Genomic DNA, 26,201 nt, shown 5'->3' on the forward strand with positions numbered 1-26,201 from the left:
TGTGGCTCAGCTGACTACAGGGAATGCAAAATAGAGTGTGAAAATAGCAATGCATATGACCAGTTTGATTAACTGTCTCAAAGTCCTTATTAATTGTCTAGCTGTAGCCACTGAAACATTGAAGTCTTCAAAAACTAATGTATATATGGATTTGCTTCTTAATTGTTTTGTGTCTGAGTTTGGGAGATCTATGTGCTAAACTCAGTAAATGCTGCCTTAGAGCACCTCTGATTGCAGATGTCTCATGGGAAGCTGTCCTGAGTCCAACCGGAATGGGAGAATCTGGTATTTAACTTGCTAAGCTACATTAAGGTCCACTAGGTATTGTCCACTAGATTTCAAGCTGGAGATGGAGAGGAGAAAAAAAGATGTTAGTTCCATCATGACGTGGTTTCAGATCAAAATCTCATATGTTTTTCAATCATGGAATTGTTTTTCATAATCCTTGTATTAAGGTTAAATTTATTTTTATTATGTTAAAAGCTCTGATTTTTTGTTCATACAAAATCTGGAAGTAGAATGTCTAGACTTTGAATTATGCTAAATCCACTGCAATTTATCCCAGGATTATTTATTTGGGGTTATTTGTACAGAAGTGCCATTAATGTGTTGAGCAGTTTGTTCTGGAACAGCGGGGACATGACAGTCAGCTGTTACTCAGGGTTTAACTTAACATTTGTTGCATTTGACTTGCTTGACTATTCTGTCATTTTAATGAAAGCAATAGTTTTGTTTAGAAAACAGATTTTAAAAACACTCAAACATAAAATACTTCTATGTTTATTATATATAACTGTATATTAAAATGTGTTTATATAAAAATGCAGAGTGTAAATGGCATAGTTGTTAATTGGCATTGACTTTATCTAAAGTGCACCCCAGTCTTAGTCTGGTGTTACCACAAATTGACACCATCTCATAAATGTTCTTCTAGCAGCAAATCCAAGAAGAAATTGTAGTTTATCTAGGGGAAATCTTTCTTTCACTTCAATTCCTATTAACTCCTTCTTGTGAAGACAAAAGAAATAGAGGTTCATGACTTGCCAGGTATTTAATTTGCCTTTCTTAGTAACTTTTGCTCTTAAACTCCTTTTTAGAGATCCATTCATTTTCTGATCAGAGGAGTTTTGCCTCTGGAAATCTCCACAATTTCTTGTGCAGAACCTGGAGTTTATTACTGCAATGTTTCTAATGGGATTTTGATAGTCCTTGTCTGGCTGTAGATGGATGTGAGAGCCCTGATGGATAATGTCACTTTCCCAGGAGACTGTATCACATGGTCCTTGCTCTCCACTTGGTTTCAGGGACAATTCTAAACTCTGTGCATGCACAAGCCCCTCTCCTTTGTGGACACTGGCAGTAGTTTTCTATGAAATGTTGCCCTTCAGCAAGCCTTCACGTGTGAGAGGAATATTTCTAGCATTCATTCTTTCAAATCTGTCTTTTCCTTTGTTGCCATCGTGTTCCATCTGCTTATCACAGGATAAGAGGAAGTTAAACTGTTCCTGTTTATCTTACAGGACTTTGAGTGGGACAGAGTGTGTAAGACTTCTCTTGGGGAACACCTGCTTCCCAGTGCTCTCCTTGAATGTGGAATCATTCTGATGAGAAACTGACTGGTAGCATGAATAATTTTTGCCTAGGCTGGCTCAGAAGCAAGGAAGTTAATTTTTAGTAGAGATAGAGAAGGTAATAAAGTGGAGTTGTAATAATCTTGCCAGATCTGCTGTCCACAAGATCAGATATTTAATCTAAGTTAGTTACCTGGGCTCCTGAGACAGTAAATAGCAAAAAAGATGCATTGTTAGAGGGCAGTTTACTCACTTCTGAGACAGGCAGCAGAGGCCCTTTCCAGAGAGCAGTTAGTAAGAAATTTATACTAAGAAACTTGGTTGTTGCTAGCACAGATGTGTTTTAAGTGGCCCATTGTTAATTTTGTAAAATCCTAAAACCTTTTGAGACAGAAGGAAGATAAGTTACAGGTTTAAATGATGTTTATGCTCAGGGTAGATGCTTGTGTAAGTGTTAAGGGCACTTGAATAAATTCTAAGCATGCAGACTCCAAAGGTGAAAGAAAATAACAAAAAATAAGAGCAACAGTAAAATTACTTGGGAACATCTTTTAAGTGGTTTTACTGGAAATTATTGACACAAGTGCACGTGAAATTTCTATAATGTAGAAAAACAAGATGGTTCCTAGTTTGAATGTCAAGTCATAGCTGGCACTCTGTGTTAGGCAGTAAACTTGATTTTTGGAGCAGTGAAGATTTTTTACAGTGGACAGTTTATAACAGCAGCTCCAAGCCCGACTTTTTCAGGTGTGACACGTTGATGTGGAGTCATTGTTGCCCTCTGCTGGCATCTGCTGAAAGCTCCTAGGGCTTTCCTCATCAAGCACCACGGTGTCCGTGGTTGATTTCAGAGGGACACTGTTAATCTGTTTCAGGCAAACTCAAGCCCATCCTTTGAAGGCAAAAGTCTTTCTCTTTAAAGAGAGATGAGGGTGGGGGAGAGAGGGAGGAGGGTGCAACTCCTACCTGTCATTGCTCATCTGCTTACAAACTGCTGAAAGCTTTAAATTCTCCATTCAAAAGCCCCCAGACATAAAAATGTCAGCTGAATTAATTCAATATTTGAGTACTGACAACTGTTGGAGTGTTTGAATTTCGGGGGCATGAATTAAAGGCATCGAGGGTCAGGAGAGAGAGGATCATATATCAAACTGCTCAGTGAAAACACAGCTCTAACACAGAGATTGTTGTCATCATCCTAAAAAGAACCCCAAACCCCCAATTCACACAGTTGAGCTTTCTGAGAGATGGCAGAACTCAACGGAGAAAAATATTTGTGTTTACAAGTGCCTTGCTGGCCAATCTTGTGCTGTTATTCACAGTTATCTATCCAGAAGTAAAAGAAAAAAAGAAAAAATAATCTGTCTACAAAATAGAGGAGGGTGGCCATCCTCTTTCCTAAATAATTATCTCACCTCAGGTGCCCTTGAATCTCTACCCAGCGTGTGGAAATGAAGATTTCATGTCCAGCAGTGGCTCATTGTCAATCTTTGGGATATCAGTGAAATAGTCTGGTTTGGGTTTTTTTAAACTGTTAAATGGAGTTAATCTTGCCTGCCTATTTTAGAAGATTGAGTGTTAATAAGTGCTTGACATTTGTTCTGTGTTAAGTCTATACATGCAGAAATACCTTTGTGAGCAGAAAGCTGTGCATTGACTTTATAAAACAGGCTTTGCTTAACTTGTGACAAACTTTTATTTGAAAAGACACCTTCAGCATTATGGTTGTGTAGAACAAAATCAATTTTGTTAACAGAAAATTTTCTATCTTAATTTTTTCTACTTTGTTTTCCAATGGAAACAGCCTGATCTTTGCTTTTAAAGTGTTCTATACAGGAACAGGAGGCAGTACACTCAGATTCCAGTGCATTGCCTAAAGAGTTAAAAATTCAAGTATATTTCTTCCAAATGATGGTGCTCAGAAACTCTTTACTGGTTGTCTCTGAACAGCTCAGTATCCACATGACACTAATGTGAGTTTGGGAAAATCAATGTCAAATGACACTGGTGTAATGGAGCATTAAGCAAATACCTTTCAGATATGGGATGCTGCAAGGGAGATGCTAAGATTGTTCTGCTTCTATTTCAGTCATAAATTGGGACACAAATATTGCAGAAACTTTTGATTAACCAGCTTCTAACACAGATCCAGCATTATAAAAGAGCAGATTTTATATTCCATTGGGATTCTGACACCCAGAGGCCTCTAATAGCGACCAGATGTGAAATAGAAAAATATTTGGGAGCAGTTAATGCCTAACCATAAAAGTGGCCATGTGTAAATCACTGTACAATGTGGTTTGAGCAAGGGCATTAGGTGTTTTCTTTTTGGTTTTATTTCCCCCAAGGCTTTCTGTGTGTATTCATGTATTGTAGTGCAAAATCAGTCAGCAAAGAGAAATATTTTGATCCAGCACTCCATCCCACTCAGGCAGGATTATTTGCAATTTTTCTAAAGTTTAAATCTGCTCTTGGAAGAGAAAAGCAGTTCAGTTTGACGAATAGCTGTGCTGCAAGGCCTTCATCCTCTGAGGGCACATTTCTGGGTCCTGATGCTTCTCTTGTTCTCAGGTGAGCGTCCTTACCAGTGTCCCTACTGTGACAAGGCTTTCAGCAAGAACGATGGCTTGAAGATGCACATTCGCACCCACACCAGGGTAAGTCCCACACAAGGAGGAGTTTTTGTGCTTGCTTGAGGATTGTCTGTGACTCGTGTGGTGAAAAGTAATTAGTTGCTGTTTGTGTAGAGATTAGGCTCTGCCAACCAAGGTATTTTATGCCTATCAAAATAAGAGGAAAAGATTCAAGTCATTAACTTGCGAATTCTAATTAGAACTCCATTACCTTCTATTTTTTCTGTGTTTGATTTCTTTTATGTTGAAATAATAGCTGTACTAACCTCTTCATTTAACCCGTGGTTATTTATAGATATAAATTAATGTTGTTTACTGAGTAAACAGCTCTGTAAAGGCTTCACTGTGACTGAAACTTCAATACCCAGTGCTTTGATTCTTACTGTGCCTGTAAAGTCCAGTCACTATGAGATTTTCTAGAGGCTGTACTTTATTAACTGATGACAATTTTTATATAACTTTTATTTAACTGGGAGCTGTTACAGCTCACAAAGATGAGTGCAACATTGGGGCCAAACCAAGAAAATTCTGCATCTACTGGGAAATAGGAAAGGTGACGTTTAACTTAGTAGTCTCCATGTGCAAGTGGGCACACAGAATTGCTTTTTAAATAAGTAAAATTAAAAACTGTTTCTATTGTTCTGTGTGGGTCTTGAGCATATTAACTGAGGTCCTAGATAAAGTTGTAGCTTTTGTACCCCAAACTATGCAAGTAATGAGTAGTTTGTGCAATACTCTTGGTAGTTCACTGGGAACAGGCTAGTCCTATGTTGTTAGTTATTTCTCCTTTTTTTTTCCAGCTGTTAAATCACTTTAAGACGTGCTATAAATTCTTCTCTATTGTTACTGTCCCCTCTTAACTGTGTTTGCACCAGGAGAAGTGTCATGACCCATCAAAGTTCTGCATGACTATGAGGGGTAAACAAGCTCTGAAACAGTGCCAAATCCTGGTTTTTTTCCTGATTTTTCATAGAGTTTGAGTAAAACCAACAAACACTCCCCAGCCTCTGTAGAAGAAAAATAAAGGAAAATTAATAGTATTAGGCTTTTAGAGTCTACAGTGATTTACACAAAGTGATGTTTTCTTCTAAGCATTTTTTAGCTGATAGGAAAGGGAAGAGTTAGGAAAATAAATTTTAAGGAGTGGATATTTCTTTTTAATATATGTAGACACTGTAATTAGACAGGTTTTGTGTAGCGCTAAGAACATAATAAAATTTGTTTTAAAATGTCTCAGGAAATATTCTACTGTACCATGGAGGTCAAATACCATCCTTAGAGGTACAAAGAACTCAGTGCACACCAAATGTGATCTAAGTGTTTCCATGTACTTGAGATGTGCTGATCATCTACATTTGAAAGGTCACATTTCAGGTTTTTTTATTTTGATGTGGGAAGGTGCTGGTAATCCCCACAGCTACACTGTAGGATTAAAATGTGCAGGCCAAACATGGTTTTTTAGACTTGATTAGATTTTGGTTCTTTTTGTGGTGATGCTGCTCCTATCCCAAAACTTGACAGTGAGTCTCATACATATTCATTTATCTCCATGTAAATATTTTTTTTACTTTGAAGTAACAAGAATCACTACTGATAACATTTACATTAATAGTAATTTCTAAATTAAAGCCTGTTGCTATATTCTTGTGTGTCCCAACTTCTCCTCTTCCTCACAATGACCTTGTTTAATATTTAAGTAGAACTGGACAGCTAAAAAATCAAAGGTCATCTTAGGAGGAGGAGGAAAAAAATGGGTTGAAATTATTAACAAAAACAAGAGAAGAGAAAACAAAGTTTATTATTGACTTCCATGGATTTTCAAGCCAGAAGACAGAATTATGCCTGAGTCTGTTCTGCAGAATATTATCCATGAAGTAGCACAGGATAATAAGCTATTGTTATTTTATTGTTCAGGTGAGTAAATATTAGTGCAGGTACAATGGAATAAATATGTATTTTAGCTGATGTGGAAGAGCAGAGTGGTGAAGGGAATTGGAAAGGGAGGAAAAGGAAGTGTGGGAGCAACAATACTGAGAGGTAAATGGGGACGACACCATTTGTGTCTTGGCAAGAATGAGAAGATTTATTGAATCTTAGTAGTAGGTTGATGCTTGTCAGGAATGCAGGGTACAGGAACTAAAGCAACCCCCCTTCAGCAGAGAAAACAGCTGCTGAGCTGTTCATGTGTGTCTTTCCTGAAGTGAGGGCTCATGATCTGAGTCCTGACTCTGAAGGAGATGTGTTCTAACTGCACCGTGTAAGGACTTCTCCAGGGAAGAAAGAAACCTGTGCAGAAAGAGTTTGAGACCCCTGAGCACAATGCACTATGAAAGAACAGGACTTGTTCTGTGTTCCTAGGCTGTTTAAACAAAGATGAACTGAAGATTAGGAAATAAAAAATGCACTGTGTTTGCCAAAGGTTTGGGTCCCACTGTCAGTTCTAAGAACAAGAAAAACCAGGAAGTCACACTTGAAATTTCTCTTTTCAGTCATCCCATGTTTTGACTTTTTAAAATGCTGTAGGGTTGTTTGCTTTCTCTTTTTTTACCCTTTCCTACACACAAATTTTATTTGAAATTTGTTCTTGCGTGCAAAATCATTGTTGAAAGAGTAAGTAGCTAAATGTGTAAATCATGAAGGTATTTTTGTATCAGCTGAGCCTAGCTATGTGGACACAATCATAGCACCCTTCTGCAATGATAAATTATTTTTTATTCATAAATATCTTGAAAAAACAATCTGGTCTATTGGCCAGAAAGTTTGTGACGTGGCTTAAAAATAATACTGTACCATTCACCAAAGACAGTAGAGATTAAATCTCATTGTATTTTACCAGTGGGCTTAAATGCCAGACCTGATGCTAGGGATCAGGGAAGGCTGCTGGAAAAATCATTGTAGAAAGTTGATTAAGGTCTGGCAGCTGCTAAAGTGAGCACAGCCTGGGTGGCCACAGGTGTCAGCTCCAGCTCTGGAGTAAGCAGAGAAGGTAAGGCCAAACCCCTGCTGGCCAGGGCAGGGAGAAAACACCACCCACCTGATATTAAAGTGTCACCTGAGTACGGATTTGTTTCTATGAAAGTAAATGTGTTTGCTTTATGGTTTGATGGGTTTGTGTTTTTTTCCTTAAGGAGAAATATAGCAGCCTAGGAAAACATAAATGAGGAACTTAGTGAAGTTGTTGATGAAATGAGTTTACAGACCATATCAGCTATGAGGGAGTTACATGCACATTTCCAGCCCTCACACTGTAGAAAACTTCAGCTTTTTCCTAAGGCTTTATTCAGTGCCTGACTGGACATTGCAATGTTTAAGCTTAAACATGTGGAAAAATTATTCTATGTTGTAGCAATAGAATTGCTAATGCTTGGAAATGTGGCCATTGATAGGTGCCCAGAGTTGTTGTCATGTTGAATTGATGTTTTCATTACTGCTGTGAATGGTGATTTTATTACAGTTGGATTCAGTGATGGAAAACAGAAAGAGTCAAAGCTATTTGAAAATGGCTTTTCATAACTTGATTTGAATATTTCATATTTACATAAAATAGATATATTTAATTTTTATAGCTTCTTTAAAAATCTGAGCTCTGGTGGGTGGAAGCTGCCAGCCTGTGCTTAAATGAAGTACATTTCTGAGGTAATTTAAAAATTAGAGTAATTTAAATGTATAATTTTTGTTTCATGCATAAGTGCCTACTATTTTAAAATACATTAATATTTAAATACATTTAAACCACAATATGTGTGGAAATTAACCAACCTTGGAATAATTTCGCGTTTTATTTATGGATTTCATGGGAATAGGGATAAATCATGGTGTGTGTGGAAGTGAGGCAGTCTCCTGTAGAGGACTCTTGCTGACTGTTTTTGTTCCCTGAACAAAAAGAGGTCCTGACTTAAACAGGCTTTCCAAGGCACTCATTTGGAACTTTACACTGCCCCCTCTTTTTTAATCCAGAGGAGTATTAAAATAGTAGTAAATGAGAAATAATGCAAGGAGAATATTGACATAATTTCACTTCTGTGTTTCCCAGGTAATATTTGAGCTTAAAGTTTGAGAAAGTGTTGTGCGTTTTAGAAGCACCGTAGAATGCTATTGTCAAAAAAAAGATTCCTTTGTGTACTAAATACAGAATTCTGGGCACATGACAGTGAGTAATGAAATAATATGATGTGTTGATTGAATTTGGAGGGGTTTTTCCATCTTGGATTTTATCTCTATTTCCCTGTTGGTGAGATAGGGGTGAGTTCCCAAACATCTGCCTGAGGATGATGACTTTGCCAGGGCTGTGGTTTCCTTGCTTCTGGAATCTGTGTTTGCACATAGAATGTGGAAGGTTTGAATCCCACTGCACCTATATTTTCACACTTTTTATGTAATCTTGACTGATGATCATCCCTTCCTGGCAGAGTGAAAATGTACTTTTTCTATATTGATACTGTTATTTTCCAGGAGCAGGTGAACATCTATTGAATTTTCATCAATGCTGATTAAATAAACCTTCCTTTTCTAAATTTTAGGGCCAGAAATAATTACCTCAGCAGTTCAAAAAGTTGCAAAGAAATGAGAACTTTTCAATTTATGGGCAGCAAATAGGCAGGACTGCCATGAAAAATAGGAATTTAATGTTATGGTAAAGCCAAATGAATTGCATATACTGGATGTTTTTAAGAAATGCCCTTTTTTCTGGCAGGCATTTCGGAGAAGATTCATGCTTTTGTTTTAATTACAAATTTTATTGCAAAAAAGGTTGTTTTTTAAATACTCCTAAAACTACATTAATTGAGACCTGTTCTAAAAAAAACATTCGTCATTTTGAATAAAAGTCACATTTTGTTTAAATCTGCCAGAATTATTTCACAGTTGTTTTAACAGGAAAATTTTTTGGCCTGCTCTAATTGTTGGAAATATTTTTCAAAGGATTTTACTTTTCAGCATGTTCTTGTAAAGTGATTTTTAATTGAGGCTTAATATTATAAGTTTCAAATCCCTACTATTATTGTAAATTCTCATCACCCTTTGTCTTCCAGTGTCCATGTTATGTTAGTAGTTTAAATAGGCCTCTGTCTCTGGGTCAGCCACTTGCTGAAACCTGCAGAAACTTTCTAATTCTAAGAGAGAATCTTGTTAGTTCTTGAATTTTTTTCACACTTAGATGCAAAACTGGAGTCCATCAACTTGGGTTATCTGTGATTTTAAGTGTAAACAGATTTCCCACATTTTCAAGTTGGCAAAGCTGAAGGATTTCCAGATTTCTCTTTGAGGGTAACGAGCTCCTGGTAGCTTCAGACATGACTGGAGTATTTTACTGTTGTCTGGCTGGTCATGTTTGTTTATTCTAGGCCACATTTTTCCATTTGCCTGATGTTTTTTCAAAACAGTTTTTTTTATTAACCCTCTGTTCAGGTGATAATGCAAGCATATAAATTATATTTAGTAACAGTAATAATGATATTTTCAAAATTTTCATGTAAAACGCCTTTTAAAAGCAGATGGTGTTACTGTATCAGTATCTCATGAATAGACATTTTAAGATTTTTTTCTGTGAGCAGAGGAAGGCTTTGTTTTAGAATAATGGAAAGAAAAGGATTATTTATTTTAAATTTTTTTTGTGTGCCCTGTAGCATCACCATTATTCCTGTCAGTTTTCACATTCATATCACAAGTGTAAATATTTACATGTAATACAAGACCTGATAAGCTTTTCCTTTTTTCTCTGCACTTCTCTCAAGGTTCAGTGTTCAGCATGTTGAAAATACAGGCCCATCAAGTTGGTAGTTGCGTTCTTAACTCTTATTTTAATCTTGAGATATGTTTATTTGGTGGTAATAATAATGTTGTTTAAATTATGCTTGTCTTGCTGTAACTATTGAGCTGATGAAATGGTTCTAAATTCAGATTTAGAAAGCAAGCTGGAGAGACTCCTACCAAAGTCATTCACATTTCACCTGTGTAACCAGTATTACTGGGTTTACAGAGCACAAGTGCTAATTTACTGTACATAATGTATTTATATTTCTTAAGGGACATACAGGCAACTGCAGCAGCAGCTAGCAGTTCAAATATTCTGCATTTGAGTAATTCTGTCTGCTGTGCTTGCAGGACACTCTGTGCACCCTTTGTGTCAAGCTGTTCAAGGTGCACCAAATGTATTTGAGATTTGTCATGTTCTGAGTGAGGTCTTTCTAGTGCAAAGCACAACTTGCTTAGGATTCAAGGTGTGATTTGTGATTCGGCCATCCACAGACACAGGAGTGTGTACTGCAGGCCCTGTTTTATTTGACATGGTTTTTAAAATGTATCATTTCTCTCAGTTTTAATGGTCAAACCCACCAGAAATGGGAACTTTTAGGTCAGCATGTGTCAGTCTTACAGCAAAGCACCTTCCAGAGTACCATTGGGCTCTGCTTGGCCTTTTCTTGTTCAGAGGCAGGATGATTGTAAATTCTGATCTACATATTTCTATTCATGCCTGGCATGCTTAAAACTGAGATATTAAATCACTGCAGTATCAGCCATGTCCTGTCTCTCTTGGTCTCCCTGCTCCCTTCCTCATTTAGATGGTCAACAAAAGAAAACACATGCAACCCTTCAGCTTGGCTGCCGCCACAGCCATGGCCTGGCAGATGCTTCTTCAGCAGAGGGCAGATTTATAGTACCAGCACTTGCTAACTCCTCTGAAGTCAGATTTGGATTATCTTCCCTATGAGCTCCTGTTTTGTTGATAGTTAGCAGGTTTTTCCCTTTTCTTTATGTTATAAATTTGTCCAGCTTTTTTCTTATCTCAGTGTTGGCCCCTTTTGTCCTTTGGTGGTGGCATTAGCTTTTTCAGACCTGTTGCTGTGGTTTTTATCTTTTTTTTTTTCCTCTGCTCACATTTAAAGCAGTCATGATTGTGCCAAACAAACATCACATTTTCCATGTTGCAAGTGTTGCTTTCTCCAACCATTATGCAATGGAAATTTGACACGAGGGGGAGAAGGAGCAGAGAGAAAAGGAAAAGCACAGAATGTTTTGTTTTGAAGAAACTGGTTGGTGAGGATGATGTTTTCTTCAAAAACAACAACAAAAAAGTGTTTTTCTCTGGAGATAAACTGAGGGCCAAGTTTTGCTCTGGATAGCACTACTGGTTTTCCTGAAACAGACACAGATGTCAATGGAGGGAGCCTCCACTCAGGAGAGAGGAGGCTGGTGTGAATCAGTCATGTCTGCTCAAGTCACTGGAATATACAGATGGAAGGGATCTAAAATTAGATCAAAGACAGCTTTGGATGTGTTTCATGCACTACAGATGTGAATTTCAATACAAATGCCAAGGGGATGTTAGATACACCATTTTTGCCACAGAGAATAATGCAAATATAAAATATACAACAGCCAGACATAACCTGGGGGAAGATAATACAACCCAGGTTTGTGACTCCAGCTTCCCAGAGTTTAAAATGGCTCTTTGTCCAAATTGGAATCCTGAAATCCATTTAGCACTGGAATGATTGACCTGGTCATTATCAAGTCAATTCTTCAGATAGCTGAAGACCGAGACAGTAAAAAGGGAGTGAGTCCGCCTGGCGCAGTGCGCAGTAGTGAATGCTTTTGTAGGTGTTCAAGATGTGCACATCGTATACTTCACTTTGCACTTTCTGGGGAACAACCTCCACACAGAAAGACTGCTTTTGGAGAACGCACAGAAATATGATTTGTGTTAACCACAATGCAAAACCAATTAAAGGGTTGTTGCAGAAACCTGCTTTTCACATGGCTTATTCGTACATTTCCCTTAAAAATGCAGACCCTGCTCCATGAAGTCTTTAGTCAGGTCAGCAAAGTTCCTTGTGACATGGACTTTTTGATCCAGATGATAAATTTTTTTTTCACAGATCAGATCTTTTTTAGGTAATTTGTTATGTTTTGCTGTCTACTGAAGAATCATGGAAGTAACACTGCCTTTTCTAGGAAACTTGGTGGAAGGAGACTGCAAAATCAAAGAATTTCATCTTTGCCCCCCTGAGGTCTGTGGATCTGCCCTAAAGAGAAACTGGGACATACCCTGCACTAATTGATTGTGCACTATGTTAGGTGTATGGTGAATGCTGGTGAATTCCTGGCAGGATTCAGCAATATATGGAGACATGATGGTTCCCAGAGACTGAGAGTACGAAATCAATAACCAGACAGCTCATTCTCTTTGTTTAATGCCTGAATTGTTCTGTCTCACTTGTACTTGGATCCCACATCATCTCCCCAAATAACTTGATTATTGCCTTTTATTTGTTAATTCATAGATCTAGCTGCTTTTTTTGCCTATGGATTTATAGTCATTGCTTTCAATTTGATTTAGTAAAAAGCATTTACTTTTCTTAAAATACCTTTCTTCAGAGCTTAAGAAGTACAGAATTAGAGACCACAGAAAAAAGTAGAACGAGAGTGAAGGAAGTCTAGCTGGTGCAAAAATAAGGGTGCCTCTAGAACATGAAAATTTTAATGAGGCCATGTGCATTGCCATAATGTTAATTCTTGCATTTGATTGATTTATTGTTGATTTCTATACAGTTTTTCTGTAGCTTTAGTGGAATCAAGGAGGAATTACTCCTATAAAAGTTTCTATATGAAGGAACAACATCAAAGAAAAAAATCTTTGAATAAGTGTGTTTCCTTATTTATCTCTAATTATTTGTTTCAGGTCAGTGAAATTGCAACTTTTCTAACATCATGTTTTACAGTAGCTGCTAACCAATAGTTCTAATAAAAATACAGATGGTTTGGTTGCCATCTGCACTTCTTTTGAGATTCTGCAATGAGTATGTGATTAACCTTCTGTCACCACTTTTCAAAGTAAGTTTTTTTGCTACCACAAACTTTCCTTGTACATCGTCTTCCTCCCCTTACCTCTTCCTGTGCTTGGAAACCTCCAAACAAACTTGAAGTTTTCGTAGATAATCTTACTTGTCTGTGTGCTTTAAGCATTTCTGGGGGATAAAGGAAAGAACGAGGAATTTTATGTTTCTGTACCTTTCACGTGACAAAAAGCAGACTCCCCAAATGGCTGGGTTTGAAAGACTGGAATGGATAATTAATTCATAAGTGGGTGCTGAAGTGGAAACTGTCAGGCCACAGCTTTCCCAGCTTTCACTTAATCATTTGAAAGTCGTTTTCTGTTGTTTTCACTGACTGTAATACCTTGGAGAGAAAATAAAACTTGCACCATCCAGCATGGAATTCCACTCCTTTAATGACCTGGGCTCTGTGTTGACTCACTTTCACTCGCTGTTGTCATTGCGTGCAGGAAAAGCCGTACCAGTGCTCGGAGTGTAACAAGGCTTTCAGTCAGAAGCGAGGCCTGGACGAGCACATGAGGACCCACACCGGGGAGAAGCCCTTCCAGTGTGATGTGAGTTCCTCTCTTCCTTTCCCTTCACCTTCTCAGCCTCAGTGCAGCAGCAGGATTTAATTGCAGGGATATTGTGGCCTTGGACTTAGTGCTTGTGACATGGTTACACTTCACATGGGCTTGGATTGCCCAAGGAATGAAAGGCCATTCAGGGTATTTCATGTGCCCTCTTTGCTTGGCAAGAGCCACGCACACCCGTTCATTTTATGGTTTTGGATCCCATAAGAGTTATTTTCACCATTAGTAATGCAATTTGGATGTTACCATTTACAATTTCATTCTGCTTGGGTTCCTGTATGAATTGTATGACAGGTTAATAGTTGGAGATTAGCTTGTGTAGGAAAAGGGATTTATTACATGGAATCTCAATGCTTCTGATGCTGAGTGACACAAATATGAATTCAGAATTGCCTGTTTCTGGTGGAATCTGGTCTGATATTTTCAACATTTGCTCACAGCCTCTTGTTGCTCAGTGAGGAGATCTGGGATGCTGTGCACGCTCGCAGGGCTGAAATGCAGCATATCCTGTGACAGTTTATAGATCACTGTCAGGTACCCTTCATGCATCCTGCTCCCCTTGTATGCAACATCTCTCAGCTTTTGGGAGGTAGGTGGGAAGGCTGAATGTGCAGAAACTGTTGGGGAATAATGTCTTTTAGAACTATTGAATGCAAAAATTGTTGCTCAAGGATTTAGAGGAAGGCATCAGAATGGGTGTAGAATTAGTGTAGGTGTTTTGTTTTGTGATAGTGACTCTTCATGAGGTAGTCACAGGGGAGTGCCAGCTCTCAATTACATCCTTGATGGCTCAGTCTGAGCAGCTGTAAATTTGCTCAGAAATTTATATAATTAGGTGCAAAATTAGAATAACAGCTTGGCAGGAAAGTTTCAAGGGTCTGTTAACTGTTCTGGTTTTCAGTGAATGATCTGATGTCATTTCATTGAGAATAAAAGATATTAATTTAATGAAAAAGTTCAACTAAGATATTTTGCTGACATCTACAACTTAGGAGATGTGCTGTATTCTTTTGGGGTAATCTCAGCCTGGCTCTGGATATTACCTTGAGGATTTCTCTAACTCCAATTCATTGTCAATAACTTTTTCAGCTTTCAGATTGTTATACTGTTTATCAGCTCTTGGCCAGCTTGCAGTGTAAATGCAGTTTTTCTCACATGTGGATCCAAGATTCACTGCTTTTGAATTCAGAGTGTGCTTTTGCAGACTGACTTGGTATGGTGGTTGTATTTTATTCTTTTTCCTTGCTTTAATTAGAAATAGGAGCTGTGTGAAAGCATACTTCCCTGTTTCAGCTTTTCCCTCAGTTTTCCTCATGAATCAAGTAGAGCTGTACTTTCCCAAACCATAGCTAGAAACAGCTGTAATCTGTGTCTAGTCGTGGTCCTTGAGAATTCTTCAGAGTGTACCTTCAGTTACTGGTGGTATTTTTTGTACTTCAAGTTTCTGCCTTGTTTCACCAAAATCACTCTTCAGAAGGAGCTTTTTGCTGGCTGCACACTGCCAGAGGCTGCTGATCTTTTGGGTTTGGACATAACAGCACTTGCCTCCACTGTTCATTTCTGCATGCTTCAGTCACCCACCATGGTCTGTTGCTTAATGCACACTTAGAGAGGGTTAAAATTGATGTTTTCAGTCATTTCTCCTCATTTCACCTGGGTTCCTGTTCTGCACATGCTGGAGACACAGTAAATGTCACCCAGAGCAGCCCATTCCTCCAGAGCTGTCTTGCACATTGCATGATTCCAGATGTTTATGTAGAAGTTACAGGAAAAGCAGTAGTGGACAATTACTGAAAAATGTCCCTATGGGAGACATTTATTATGAGCTACCCAATACTAAATTTCCTTTTCACACTCGAGTATTTTCACCTACAATTTTTTATTCCGCTCAAGATAGCTGTAGATGCTCTCATTATTTTTCACATAATGACGTGAGTGGTAATTTATGACAACTTCCCCAAATTCTTATCTCTGGAATACCACATACCAATTCTTTTAGTCTGTGTTTTTGCTTTAAATATATATTTTTTTTTCCACAATGACAAATAAAAATCATGTCTTCTCTTCCTGTCTCTCTCTCTCTCAGGTACATGGAACAGTCATTACAGTGCAGGATTGAGTTACATGTGAAACTAATCCTTGTGCTCTCTTTGAAGAAGGTGCTACAGTTTATTTATGTGTCTATTCCTGTGTCTTATCAGTGAGCAAAAGCATTTTCAGACCTTAATGTCTCAAAGCTCTCACATCCCGCAGATCATAGTGGAAATTGAATATTCCCATTTTAAGATGGCAGTTCTAATACATGTCACCTAGAAAAGTGAAAATAACTGAAATATGGAAATAGAAATGCAATTTTTCATAGAAAATTAGTTGCCTGTCCTCTTCAGACCAGCCTGTTTTTTACTGGAAGGCCAATTGAACTTCAGTTTCTCAGAGACAATTGATTATTTTTGGGGGGCAGAAAGGTCAAGTACCGCCTGTCCTGGTTTCTTTCCAGTACAGTATTTCCTTCCACTCTGCCTCTGGTTGAACTTACACTTTCTTTCAAATGTCAATCCTCCCTACCTGACCAAAACTTTGATCATTTTGAAGAGATTGATTAGAGCTCAAGTGCACATTAGCAAGACTGGTTGTAAATCTATAAAATATCAGTCTTGCTTACAAAATTGATATACAAAGCAAACTCTTAAAAAAAATGCCCAAAACTTTTCTGCATAAGAACGGCACAGGATGTGCCATACCTTTAATAATCCTGTGCATTCCATGTTCTTTTTGAAGAAGGAAGATAGCACAATGTGCTAGAGCCTTGGAGGAACAAAAGGACACATTACACTGGTCACATGAGCAGAATAAATGAAATAAATGTACTTTGAGGCTGTGTTACAAGCTGTTTATTTTAGAAATGAAGAGGTGTGTATATGATACACAGAACACCAATGCATCTTGTTTGTGTGTATATCCCTGATTGGCCTCCTGGCTCTCAAGAAACATGGAGTATTTAGGAGTGTGTGACACTTTCAACACACTGGGATTTGTGGCTGTGATTAGATAAATGTTATGGGTTCCCCTTGTGTGCTCTGTGGAGGGGAAACAGAAACCTGGGTTTGGCAAAAGCAGTGCTCAGAGCTGACCAGTGGGTGCTGTAATTGAGGTTCACTGTCAGTAACAAAGGGGTGGCTGTTGCTTGGGTCTCAAAGAGGTTGATTCAGAGATCATTCACTGGGGAAAGGCTGGAGAGCTGCAGTTGCTGTATGAAGGTCTTCAGCATTATGTCATGTCATAAAGTCAAACATGTTCTAGTGTAGCAGCACACACAGTCTGGGGAGAAATTATTTTGGATACAAAACTTGCCTCTGGCCATTGCCATTTTATGGTCATTTAATGGTTTAGCCTTAACTGGCATAAAATCCTCCATATGCTGGAGGTCAAGATCATCTACTTAGAACGTCAGCTCTTGTTGTTATGGTTTCAAAAGGAATCAGTCACCATTCAGCATTTGCAGTAGTTGGGTGCCAATATAAATTTTAAGCTTTGTTTTTGTCCAGAGGGATTGTCCTGGATTCCTTGAGTTTTTTCTGCAAGAAAGAGATATTGTCTGGAATGAACATGGAGTTTTAAGAGTGCAAGCCTATGGATGTTCATTCTTGTGTAATTATATGACTCTTGTCTATTTCATTTGTCAAATCAGCAGCTGCTTCCTTTTATTTTTTTTTCTTAATTTTCCTGTCAAATTCGTGTTAGAATGTTTCCTTGTGCGGGAGGTGAGTGTGACATTATAACTGCATAGTTTCACTTGAGTTGGTGTCTTGCCTTAACTTTTAATTCTAACTTTCCTTTGCTGAACTTGTTCTGTCAACATTTTGTGGTTTTCATTTTAACTTCAGTACGAGAGTTTTTATAAAGGAATGGCTTTAGTATGGGCAGAGTCCCTCATGCCTTGGACCATCTCTTCAAATGGCAGAATGAACTGGACTGCCTGGAGTACAGTGGAGGAAGGAGAGCAGCACACCAGATAATAATGCAAAGGAATTGCACCTTCATTTACCAGATGTCTGCCATTTTCTTCTCCAGGCAGAGAAAGGCTAGAACAAAGAGGTTTCCTTTACATCAGTAATTAACATTTCTTGTAATCTTCAGAACCTCTTCATTCTCACTCCTCTCTCCTTGTAACTTAGCAATTGGAACTGATTATTTTGGAAGCTGCAGGTGTCATTCTGGAGGTCAGGAAGGAAATACTTCATTTTAACTGATGGATGCTTGTGAAGTTTTGTCACAATTTTAGCTGCATCAAAACTTGAACAAAGCACCACAATGTTACCAGGACACCTCAAGGTGTTGGTATTTTGAAGATTGAGTCTTTTTTAGACAGCATCCTTGTGCCTGTGGTACCACTCCTAGTATACAACATAAAAAGATGCCAGGCAGTGTAAAAATCTTTCAGGTGCTCTCTGAAGGCATTTTTCTTCCAAAGACCAGCTCATTTATTAAGTAGTGCAGGTAGGTGTGGCTGTGGCCTCAGTGATGTAATCTTGGGAGTGTTATACATGCTTGAAATTTTATTACTTTGTTTGTCTTTGTCTTGTCTTCATTGCCTCAGGTTTGTGACCTGTCCTTCAGCCTGAAGAAGATGCTGATCCGACACAAGCTGACTCACAATCCCAACCGCCCCATGGCGGAGTGCCAGCTCTGCCACAAGAAGTTTACAAGGAATGACTACCTCAAAGTGCACATGGAAAATGTCCATGGAGAAACTGACAGCTAGATATGCCCTCAGTGAGAAAGGTGGATCCAAAGTGGTGCATTTGTACGCATACAAACTCCAGGCTTTCCGCCTGGCCAGTATGCACAGTCAGGAGAAATAACTGTAATGGCTTCACATATTATTTTTCCCAATTTTATTGTAAATATGTTAGTAGGAAAAAAAACCCAAAAGGCATTCTGATGTAAACCAGCTTGAAAATAAAAAAAATTAAGATACAAGAACTTTGGAAAAATTTTGTCCTCATTTAAACAAAGAAGCTTTAAGCAGAGTTTTCTTTGTTATTGACATCCTTAGAAACTTAGTTATTAGTAGCAGTGCCTGGAAATCCTGGACACTTGCAACCAAACTCTTGGCTGTCTGCAACTGTATTTCTGTATCTAACCTACAAGGCTGCATTAAAATTATTTAATTTGAAACCACACAGAATTTGTCATTCTAATTGACTGCTGATTGTATCCAGGCTTGCTTTATTCATATTGTAATTCTGCATTTTGTTGTAACACAATTTTGTCTCATTTTATTTGCAGCTTTCTCGTTACTGTATGAAACTCATTAACTTGAATTGATTCTTGAGATGCCAGAATGTGTGGGTAGAGAACTGTGGAAATCTGTCAGTGTTCAGTATTCCTGTATGAGATTGAGGAGGATTTATTTCATCTGGTTACGCGAAACAAGACTGAAGTGAAAATTTTGAGCAATTTAGTTTTAAGTACTATATTCATACTCATCACTGTGGCTGGCAAGGCAAGTGGAAAGACATCTGAACAGAGTGGCTTGAGCAGCTAGAATTATTGAGTTTGCATGTGTTTGCTTTCCTGGTGAATAGCTGGTTCCCACAGTGTTTCTTCCTGCTGAATCAGATGCCCTGGATTTCTTCATATCACTTAAATGCCTTTTTCCTTTTTTTTATTTTTTCTTAGTACTGTTCATAAGTACTGGGAAAAATACTGCTTTAAAACCAAGTAACAATCAAATTCTTCATGTTATCAGAGTGAGTTGTTTGCTGCAGAAGACTCTTCAAAAGAGTTCCCACAGGCCCTTTTGTACAGCCAGATAACCAATAAATTCTTATCTACAAGGACAGTAAAACTGTAACTTCAGAGGCTGATTGCATGTGGAATTCCTGAGTTATCAGCAGTTAATATTAAGGCTCTGGCATTAGCAAACTGTTCAGATTCATTTTGGACCTGTCAGTGTTTTGCAAAATGAACTGGGACATCTGTATAGAGTACCTTCAAATTTTGGAGAAGTGTAATTATTCATAATTCTTTCATTTGTGGCAACCTCCTATGTGTAAAAGCATCCTAAGCCTTCATACCCTATTTGCTTCCTGAGAAGTAGGAGAAACTTGGAGACTTTGCCAGTTTCATTCCGCAAATCATTTGTTCACATAAATCAAGTATATTCCAAGTGTCTAAGACAAATGTAGTCGAAATAAGCTTTATAAAGTTGAGTAAAGAATATTTCCTATCCTCGTTTGCAGAGATTTTATTACAATTTATCAGAACAGTTTATTTCTAGGTCCAAAAACTTGAATTTACTGGTGGCTACTATAAAAAGATTATAGATTTAAGTGTCAGATAGCAAAAGCAACCAGTATCATGTACTGAATTGTGTGATGGTTTTTTAGCTAGATGTTCTTAAGTATCTCCAAGGAGAATTAGATTGGTGACTTTTTTGACTTGTCTGGGGTTGGTAACTTTGTTGTTGTTGCCTTTTTGACATCAATGAAAAGAATTGAGTTACAGAAAAACCAAGCTTCCAATTGTTTATTTTTCAACCATTTATATTTTTCTTTCTTCAATTTGGTCCGTAAAACTCAGTCAAAAAGAACAGTAGAAGGAAAATAAAATACTAAAAAAAAAGTCAAAACAGAAAACCAAAAGTGAAGATTTTCTAAGGAGTTTTTGAAGGACAAGTCTGTTAAAATACAAAGAAGAAAATCCTTTTGGGGGAAAAAAAAAAGAGGTTAATTTAACATATTACATGTTTTGCATAGGATTTTTGCCAGAAATCTGTACTGCAAAGTTGCTACATGTTTAGGTTTAATATCTGCTTTTGAGAAGAATAGCTAGGCGTGAAAGTCACAAAGTAGAGAGGAGAATGTTGTTTTTAAAAATTTTTTCTAGGTAATTTACAATATATAAGGATTATTCTTGCTGTATGTGATCAGCAACAGCAGTTAAGCAGCTGAAGCTTTGATCTTGTTAATGGTATCAACAGAACAAGGGATTGACAGGATCAATGAGGGAATTCAAACCTTCCTGGCAAACACAAGAAGCAGATGCAGGAGGCTGAAGCCCAGCTCCAGGTGAGCGTCTTTTTCATCTTGCCCTCCAGATAGGGAACTTTCCCTTTGGGCTAAAATGGCTGCTGACCTGAGCTGCTATAGAGCCAGCACCTGGCTTGGCAGTTCCAGGTCTTCCCCCAGTAAGAGCTGCCCTGTTCATTCCATGGGGGCCTGAGTTTCTTCCAGTCAGAGGTAATACGTTTCCCATTACTGGATTCATGAACTGTGTAAATGATTTTATATGCAAGGCAGACTTAACAGTATGCTACATATTTTTATTTGATTGTAGCTTTCTTAAAAAAAAAAAAAAAGGAAATCAAAACAAAGAGGAAAAAAAAAAGCAAACCAGCAAACCCTTCTTTGAGTAAAATTTTCTGTTGACAGTGTTCCACTTGGTATTACCTGGAGAAAATAGAGAATGTTTCCTTCACCTGATTTTGAGAAGTGGTAAAGTGAAACCTGTTGGTCTAAAGGTAATTGTAATTTTTTTAGTGTTGTGTTTGTATGTTTGTTCATTAATCATAATTTAATAAAATACGGACTTTTTCTTAGTAAGTGGTGCCTTGCAGAATAATATGAAAATCTAGAGATATTCCTGTAAATGTGTAGTCACTGCAATTTTAGAAGGTTGTGACTTTTTCCCCACATACTGTAATTTTCTGCAGATACCATTCCATTTGTTCTAATTTTTCCATTATCATTGGCTCCTCTTGGAGAGAGCTCCATCTCTGATGTTAGGAACAGCAGCACTCTCACTAGTGCTTTTTGCTTTTCATTCCTTTTGCTTTTCATTCTGATCAGCTGTGTGGCCGAAAGATGATACAAATCAATAAGATGATAAATATCTTTTAATTTTCTAATGTTAGATTTCTCATCTCTGTGTATTCCTGTGAAGGACTTCATGCATTCTTTAATTTAAATTATCAAGTCCTAAGTAGAAATCAGATAAAGGAGGGGATAGTGCAAGTTAACCTCTGCTGGGCATTTTGTGTTGCTTTAAGTTGCAGCCTTTAGTTCTCTGCATTTGTGTCAATAAGTACCAGTGCTTTTATTCTTCCAAGACACCTGACTCTTTGTTTATTTTCATTTTGCAGTTTAAAAGGTAGCATAACAGTCCCTCTGAAGCACCACGTTGAGTGGAGGAGCTCAGTGTGCTGCTGTCAGGGTGTGGTCAGGGTACAGTAAAAGATTTTCAGTTCAGTTGCATACTTACTGCACTGAAGTGTTGGGATTTTCTTCAGAGATTTGAAATCTGTTTATTGGTGTTTTTTAGGCTAGTGTGAGCTCAGAAGTTGTGTTCTTCATCATGAATTCTGACAGCTGTATGTTCTGTGGTACATCAAAAGGATTGGAGAAATTTGAGTAATTTAAGTCACAACTGAAGAGTTGTCACAGATAAAATTTTCTTTACCTGGAAAATTATTAATTGAACATTTCAACCTGGGGTGGCCAGTATTTTTATTTAATAGTTGTTGCCTATTTAGTCCCTTTTATCTCCCATCCCCTTCTTTTGTAAGCTGTTCCTGACTCCCTGCGATGCTGTGGGCAGAGGCGGTGAACTGGCAGAGCTCAGTGTTTGCAAAGGGTTTGCTGCTCACTTTCCCTGATTCCTGTTTGTTATGCTCGACTAGCAGCAATGTCTTGGAGTTTGCCAACATCAGCTGCCTCTCACCTTACAGCAGCAGAGGATCAGAGCTGGCCACGATATCCAAGCTGTCATCACCCTCCAGTGAGGAGGGAACCACCAGCCTGTGTCACAAGTGCAGGAGAGACTTGATGGTCCATTGGTCTGCATTGACTCCAGCTGAGGTAGGCAGGAGAACATTCCTGGATGTCCATCACTGCACTGTACCTGGGCCTGGTACCTCAGAAAAATCTAGGTAGTAAAATGGAAAAAGAAAAACAAAGCCACTTAATATTTGACTCCTGGTGTTACTGTGTGAAGCCACGAGGTCTTTCCAACAACTATTCCGAGGAAACTTGGGTTTAAAAATTATTGTTCAATTTAACAAAGACAAAAATAGTAAGAGTTGCCACATAGGTTTTTGAAATGGTGTGAGCCCACAAGGCTTTCACCAAAAGTGTTACGTAGGTCAGATTTTCGTTAGCAGGATGTCCTGATAAGCAGGAACTTGGTTCTGTATAAATTCAGCCAGAAAATGTCCCCGTTTAAATTTTATACTTTGTTCAAAGAAATTTAGAGCAACGAGACAAAATTGCAACCTTTTATTACAAAGTTATGTTGTTGTATATAAATTTCCCATAAGACATCTTGCATCATGAACAGATATGATCAGCTGTTCTTCAACTATCATTGATCATGTGTTCATAGCCATTATCTTTCAAATCTCTGAAGCAATGGAAGTGTCTCAGCATGTTTGTACAGCAGCAGCATCAGGTCAACATACCACATAGTGAACTGGGAATAAATGGTTGTCAATTTTCTAATTCCATTTGTTGCATTGTTGCACCCATTGTTGTGTGGGTGAAGCAGCATGTTCTTGGCTGAACAGTAATCAGAGAGAGGTTGTTTTCATTTCTGTTTTTCTCTGAGAAGGGCATTCAGCAAAAAGAAACCAATAATAAAAGTTGTTTTGGGTTTGTGGATTCAGGAGGTTTTTTGGTTATCCTACAGGGAAAAGACTATAAGCCCTTAAATCCACAAGTTCATTTCCAGTTTACCAGCTCTTACCAGCTGTTCAAACAAAACTGGGAGGAAGTGCTACAACAGGTAAGGTTGCTGTTGGAGGAGAAACCTCCACTGCAGCATTGTCCAGGTTTGGTACTAATTGTTGTGATCATTTGTTACTAATGTTGTAATCATTCTCTATGTCGTGCCTCAGACTTTAAAATGTTCTTTAACAAACTTGATCTGCCAATACAAGATAGATTATAAATCCACTTAGTAGGACAAGAAGCATCAAAGTCGTTTCACGAAATGACGTCTTGTTCTAAATGTTTTAAAGCATTCAAGTCCTTTTGTCTGACTTTTTAACATAGCTCAGTTATACTGTAATACAACTTGGAGGGTTTGGTCACTACATTGCCTTCTGCATCTGTGTGCAATTTGTTCAGTTCCATAGTAGGTAAAGGGGGGATTAGCTCTGCTGAGATGAAATAATAAAAGCCCTTTTGGGCATGGAAGAAAAAAATTGTGATTACAGATCTCACTTTGTTTTTTTCCTTTATAATTCAGAACAAAATTATTAAAAACTTAGAATAATAAAACCATGGATGAAAATAGCTATTTAATCAGATTCTATCTAGAAAATGCAGGAGGAGGATGAATTATTAAATTAAGAGTACACTAATCTTTACAAGATGCACTAATCTTTACAAGATGCACATTTTTTGTGTTTATGGGAGTTTGCTGTTTCAGCCAGGACAGGTTGCTACCTCCCCTTCTGGTATTGAGCAGAGAGTTTAGCTTGTAACTCAGTCTTGCCAGGTGACACTGACAGCTTATGCAGAGGACATTTTCTACTGTTTAGCTTTTGCAGAAGGAGAAGGTTGTTGTATTACTGGGTTATTCTGGGCAGAGGGTGCCAAGGCCTATCCTGAACTTTCCTGTCCTTCCTTGTGATTTGAACAGCCTTGAGCCATGTAAAAACACCTTCTTAAAATCTCTTACATCTCTTACTATATTTTTGTTTGCTAAACTCACTCTGTATGTCTGAGAGAAAATTCTGCAGTTTTGAGTAATCTGACCCAAAAGTTTTCCTCAAATGAGTGCAGTGCAAAGTTCATCTGCAGTAAGGGCAGTTGTTGGTAAGCCAGGAAGGTGAGGTTATCCCTTTCTAAACCATTTCCTCATCCATGTCCAAAATACTTGTGTGGGATGACAGGGCTGGGCTTAGCTCTTCAATATAGAAAAAGACTCTCAGATCAGTTCTGTTGGAGCTACAAATGAGGCCAGGTATACTAAACCAAACCTTCTGTAAATTCTTCTGCCCACATCTTTACAGTGCAGCAAAGGTGGCTGGAAGCAGTGATTCTTCTCCTTGTTTTGATACTTTTCATTAGCCTAGCAATTATAGTAAGGGTTGAATGTAGAATTCAGATGAGAATTGGAGCAGAAAAAGCTGTGATATCAATGATTTGAACTTTCTTTGCTTGTTGTTTGTTTTCCTTGTTCTAAATATCAGTCTGTAGAAAGCCACCACAAAACTGGACATGACTCAGCCAGTCACTGTAGGGGTGGAAAATGGGGTTAAAATTCAGCTGTTCTCAGAGAAACAAATTGCTGATTGGTAAGCAAGTTTAATGATTTCTTTTTAAACTTAAACAGCTAATAGCCTATTAGAAGTAAAAGAAAAAAAAAATATTATTTTCCCTGGTGTAAATTAGTGCCTTTGCTTTGTAGCAGAATGGTACCTCCCTGCGGTATATTTCAGTGGCACTAGGAATTATTTATCCCTTCAGCTGCAATTGTCTAATTCATCTTTTTTTGAATTGACAAGTCATACAAAGAATCGTCCTACTTAGATTTCAGGCTAACAGCTACCAGCCATGTGATTGCTCAGTGTGGATGGTGGACAAAGTTATATTTTCTGAGTTGTATTAAATGTTACAAGGCAAGATTTTTCCAGAAACAGAAATTTAGTAGACAGTTTTGGAGCCCTTAGTTGTGATTGTAAACTGCTACTCTTGAGCATGGTACTGATCAAGTGTCAAGTTTTTAGTCAGGTGAATAAATTTATTAAATCTAAGAATGCCCAACCACTGTGGGCTGTGTGTTCCCTAGCAGACTTATTTCATAACTGCTGATAGCTTCCCTTGTGAATACAAAAACCCAGTCAGTACCTAATTCTGTAATTACAAATTTCCTATGATTAGCTCTGCTGTTTCCTAAATTAGAGTATGGCAAGGTCTGCTCAGGATATGGGCTACTGTCATGTTGTCCATGTTAGCCACAGTTCACGTCTCTGTGAACTGTCAGTAGAGGATAAACACGTACATGTTTTGCTTCTAAAGGTATATTTAGAAATATAAAAACAACTTCTGGATCTGCTTACTCTGAAAGAATCTGGAGCTGCATATTTGCTGTGCACTCAGAGTGGCTGCGACATTTGCATTTGCTTTTTCTGAAAGCAGGTTCTGGCTGGATAAACTGCTTTCACCTTCTCTTTTTCTGCTTGGTGTTCCTCATGCCATGTTTTGAGAAGCCCCAGACGTAAAGAACAATATTTTCTAGAAACCAAGCAAAATAGGTCACAGATGAATCCTTGGGTCTGTGTTTCACTTCAGACTTACCTTAGGTGAATCCACAGCTGCTGTAGATTTTGGCAATACATCCTCTGAGAAAATGAAGAATGTTTTCTTGTTCTCATCTTGTACTTGCATAACTTTGCTTTGGGAAGTTGATTTATACTCATGTTGGAAGAAGAAATTATTACAGTAAATTCGTGTGCCAGAGTGTGGTTATGGAGTTCACTGTTTACAGTAGGCACAAGCAGTGTATTGAAGTTAAAAAGTTTGCATGTGTAGCATGCATGCACATACACAGATCAAACCATGTACACTGTGAATGTGAACTAAT

General features: G+C 38.0%; 1 protein-coding gene across 3 annotated transcripts in view; it reads left to right on the forward strand.

Moving 5' to 3' along the window:
• PRDM5 (PR/SET domain 5) overlaps window positions 1-18,640 on the forward strand; it is a 59,253-nt gene extending 40,613 nt beyond the window's left edge. For all 3 annotated transcript variants that reach the window (XM_041412118.1, XM_041412119.1, XM_041412120.1), the window contains exons 14-16: window positions 4,143-4,228; window positions 13,488-13,592; window positions 18,208-18,640. In XM_041412118.1, coding sequence (XP_041268052.1) covers window positions 4,143-4,228; window positions 13,488-13,592; window positions 18,208-18,372 — 356 coding nt within the window. In that variant the 3' untranslated portion in view covers window positions 18,373-18,640. The remainder of the gene's footprint in view (window positions 1-4,142; window positions 4,229-13,487; window positions 13,593-18,207) is intronic.
• The last annotated feature ends 7,561 nt before the right edge of the window (window positions 18,641-26,201 follow it).

This window comes from Onychostruthus taczanowskii, unplaced genomic scaffold (genome assembly GCF_017590055.1).
Source record: "Onychostruthus taczanowskii isolate IOZ18803 unplaced genomic scaffold, ASM1759005v1 scaffold38, whole genome shotgun sequence".
Lineage (NCBI taxonomy): Eukaryota > Metazoa > Chordata > Aves > Passeriformes > Passeridae > Onychostruthus > Onychostruthus taczanowskii.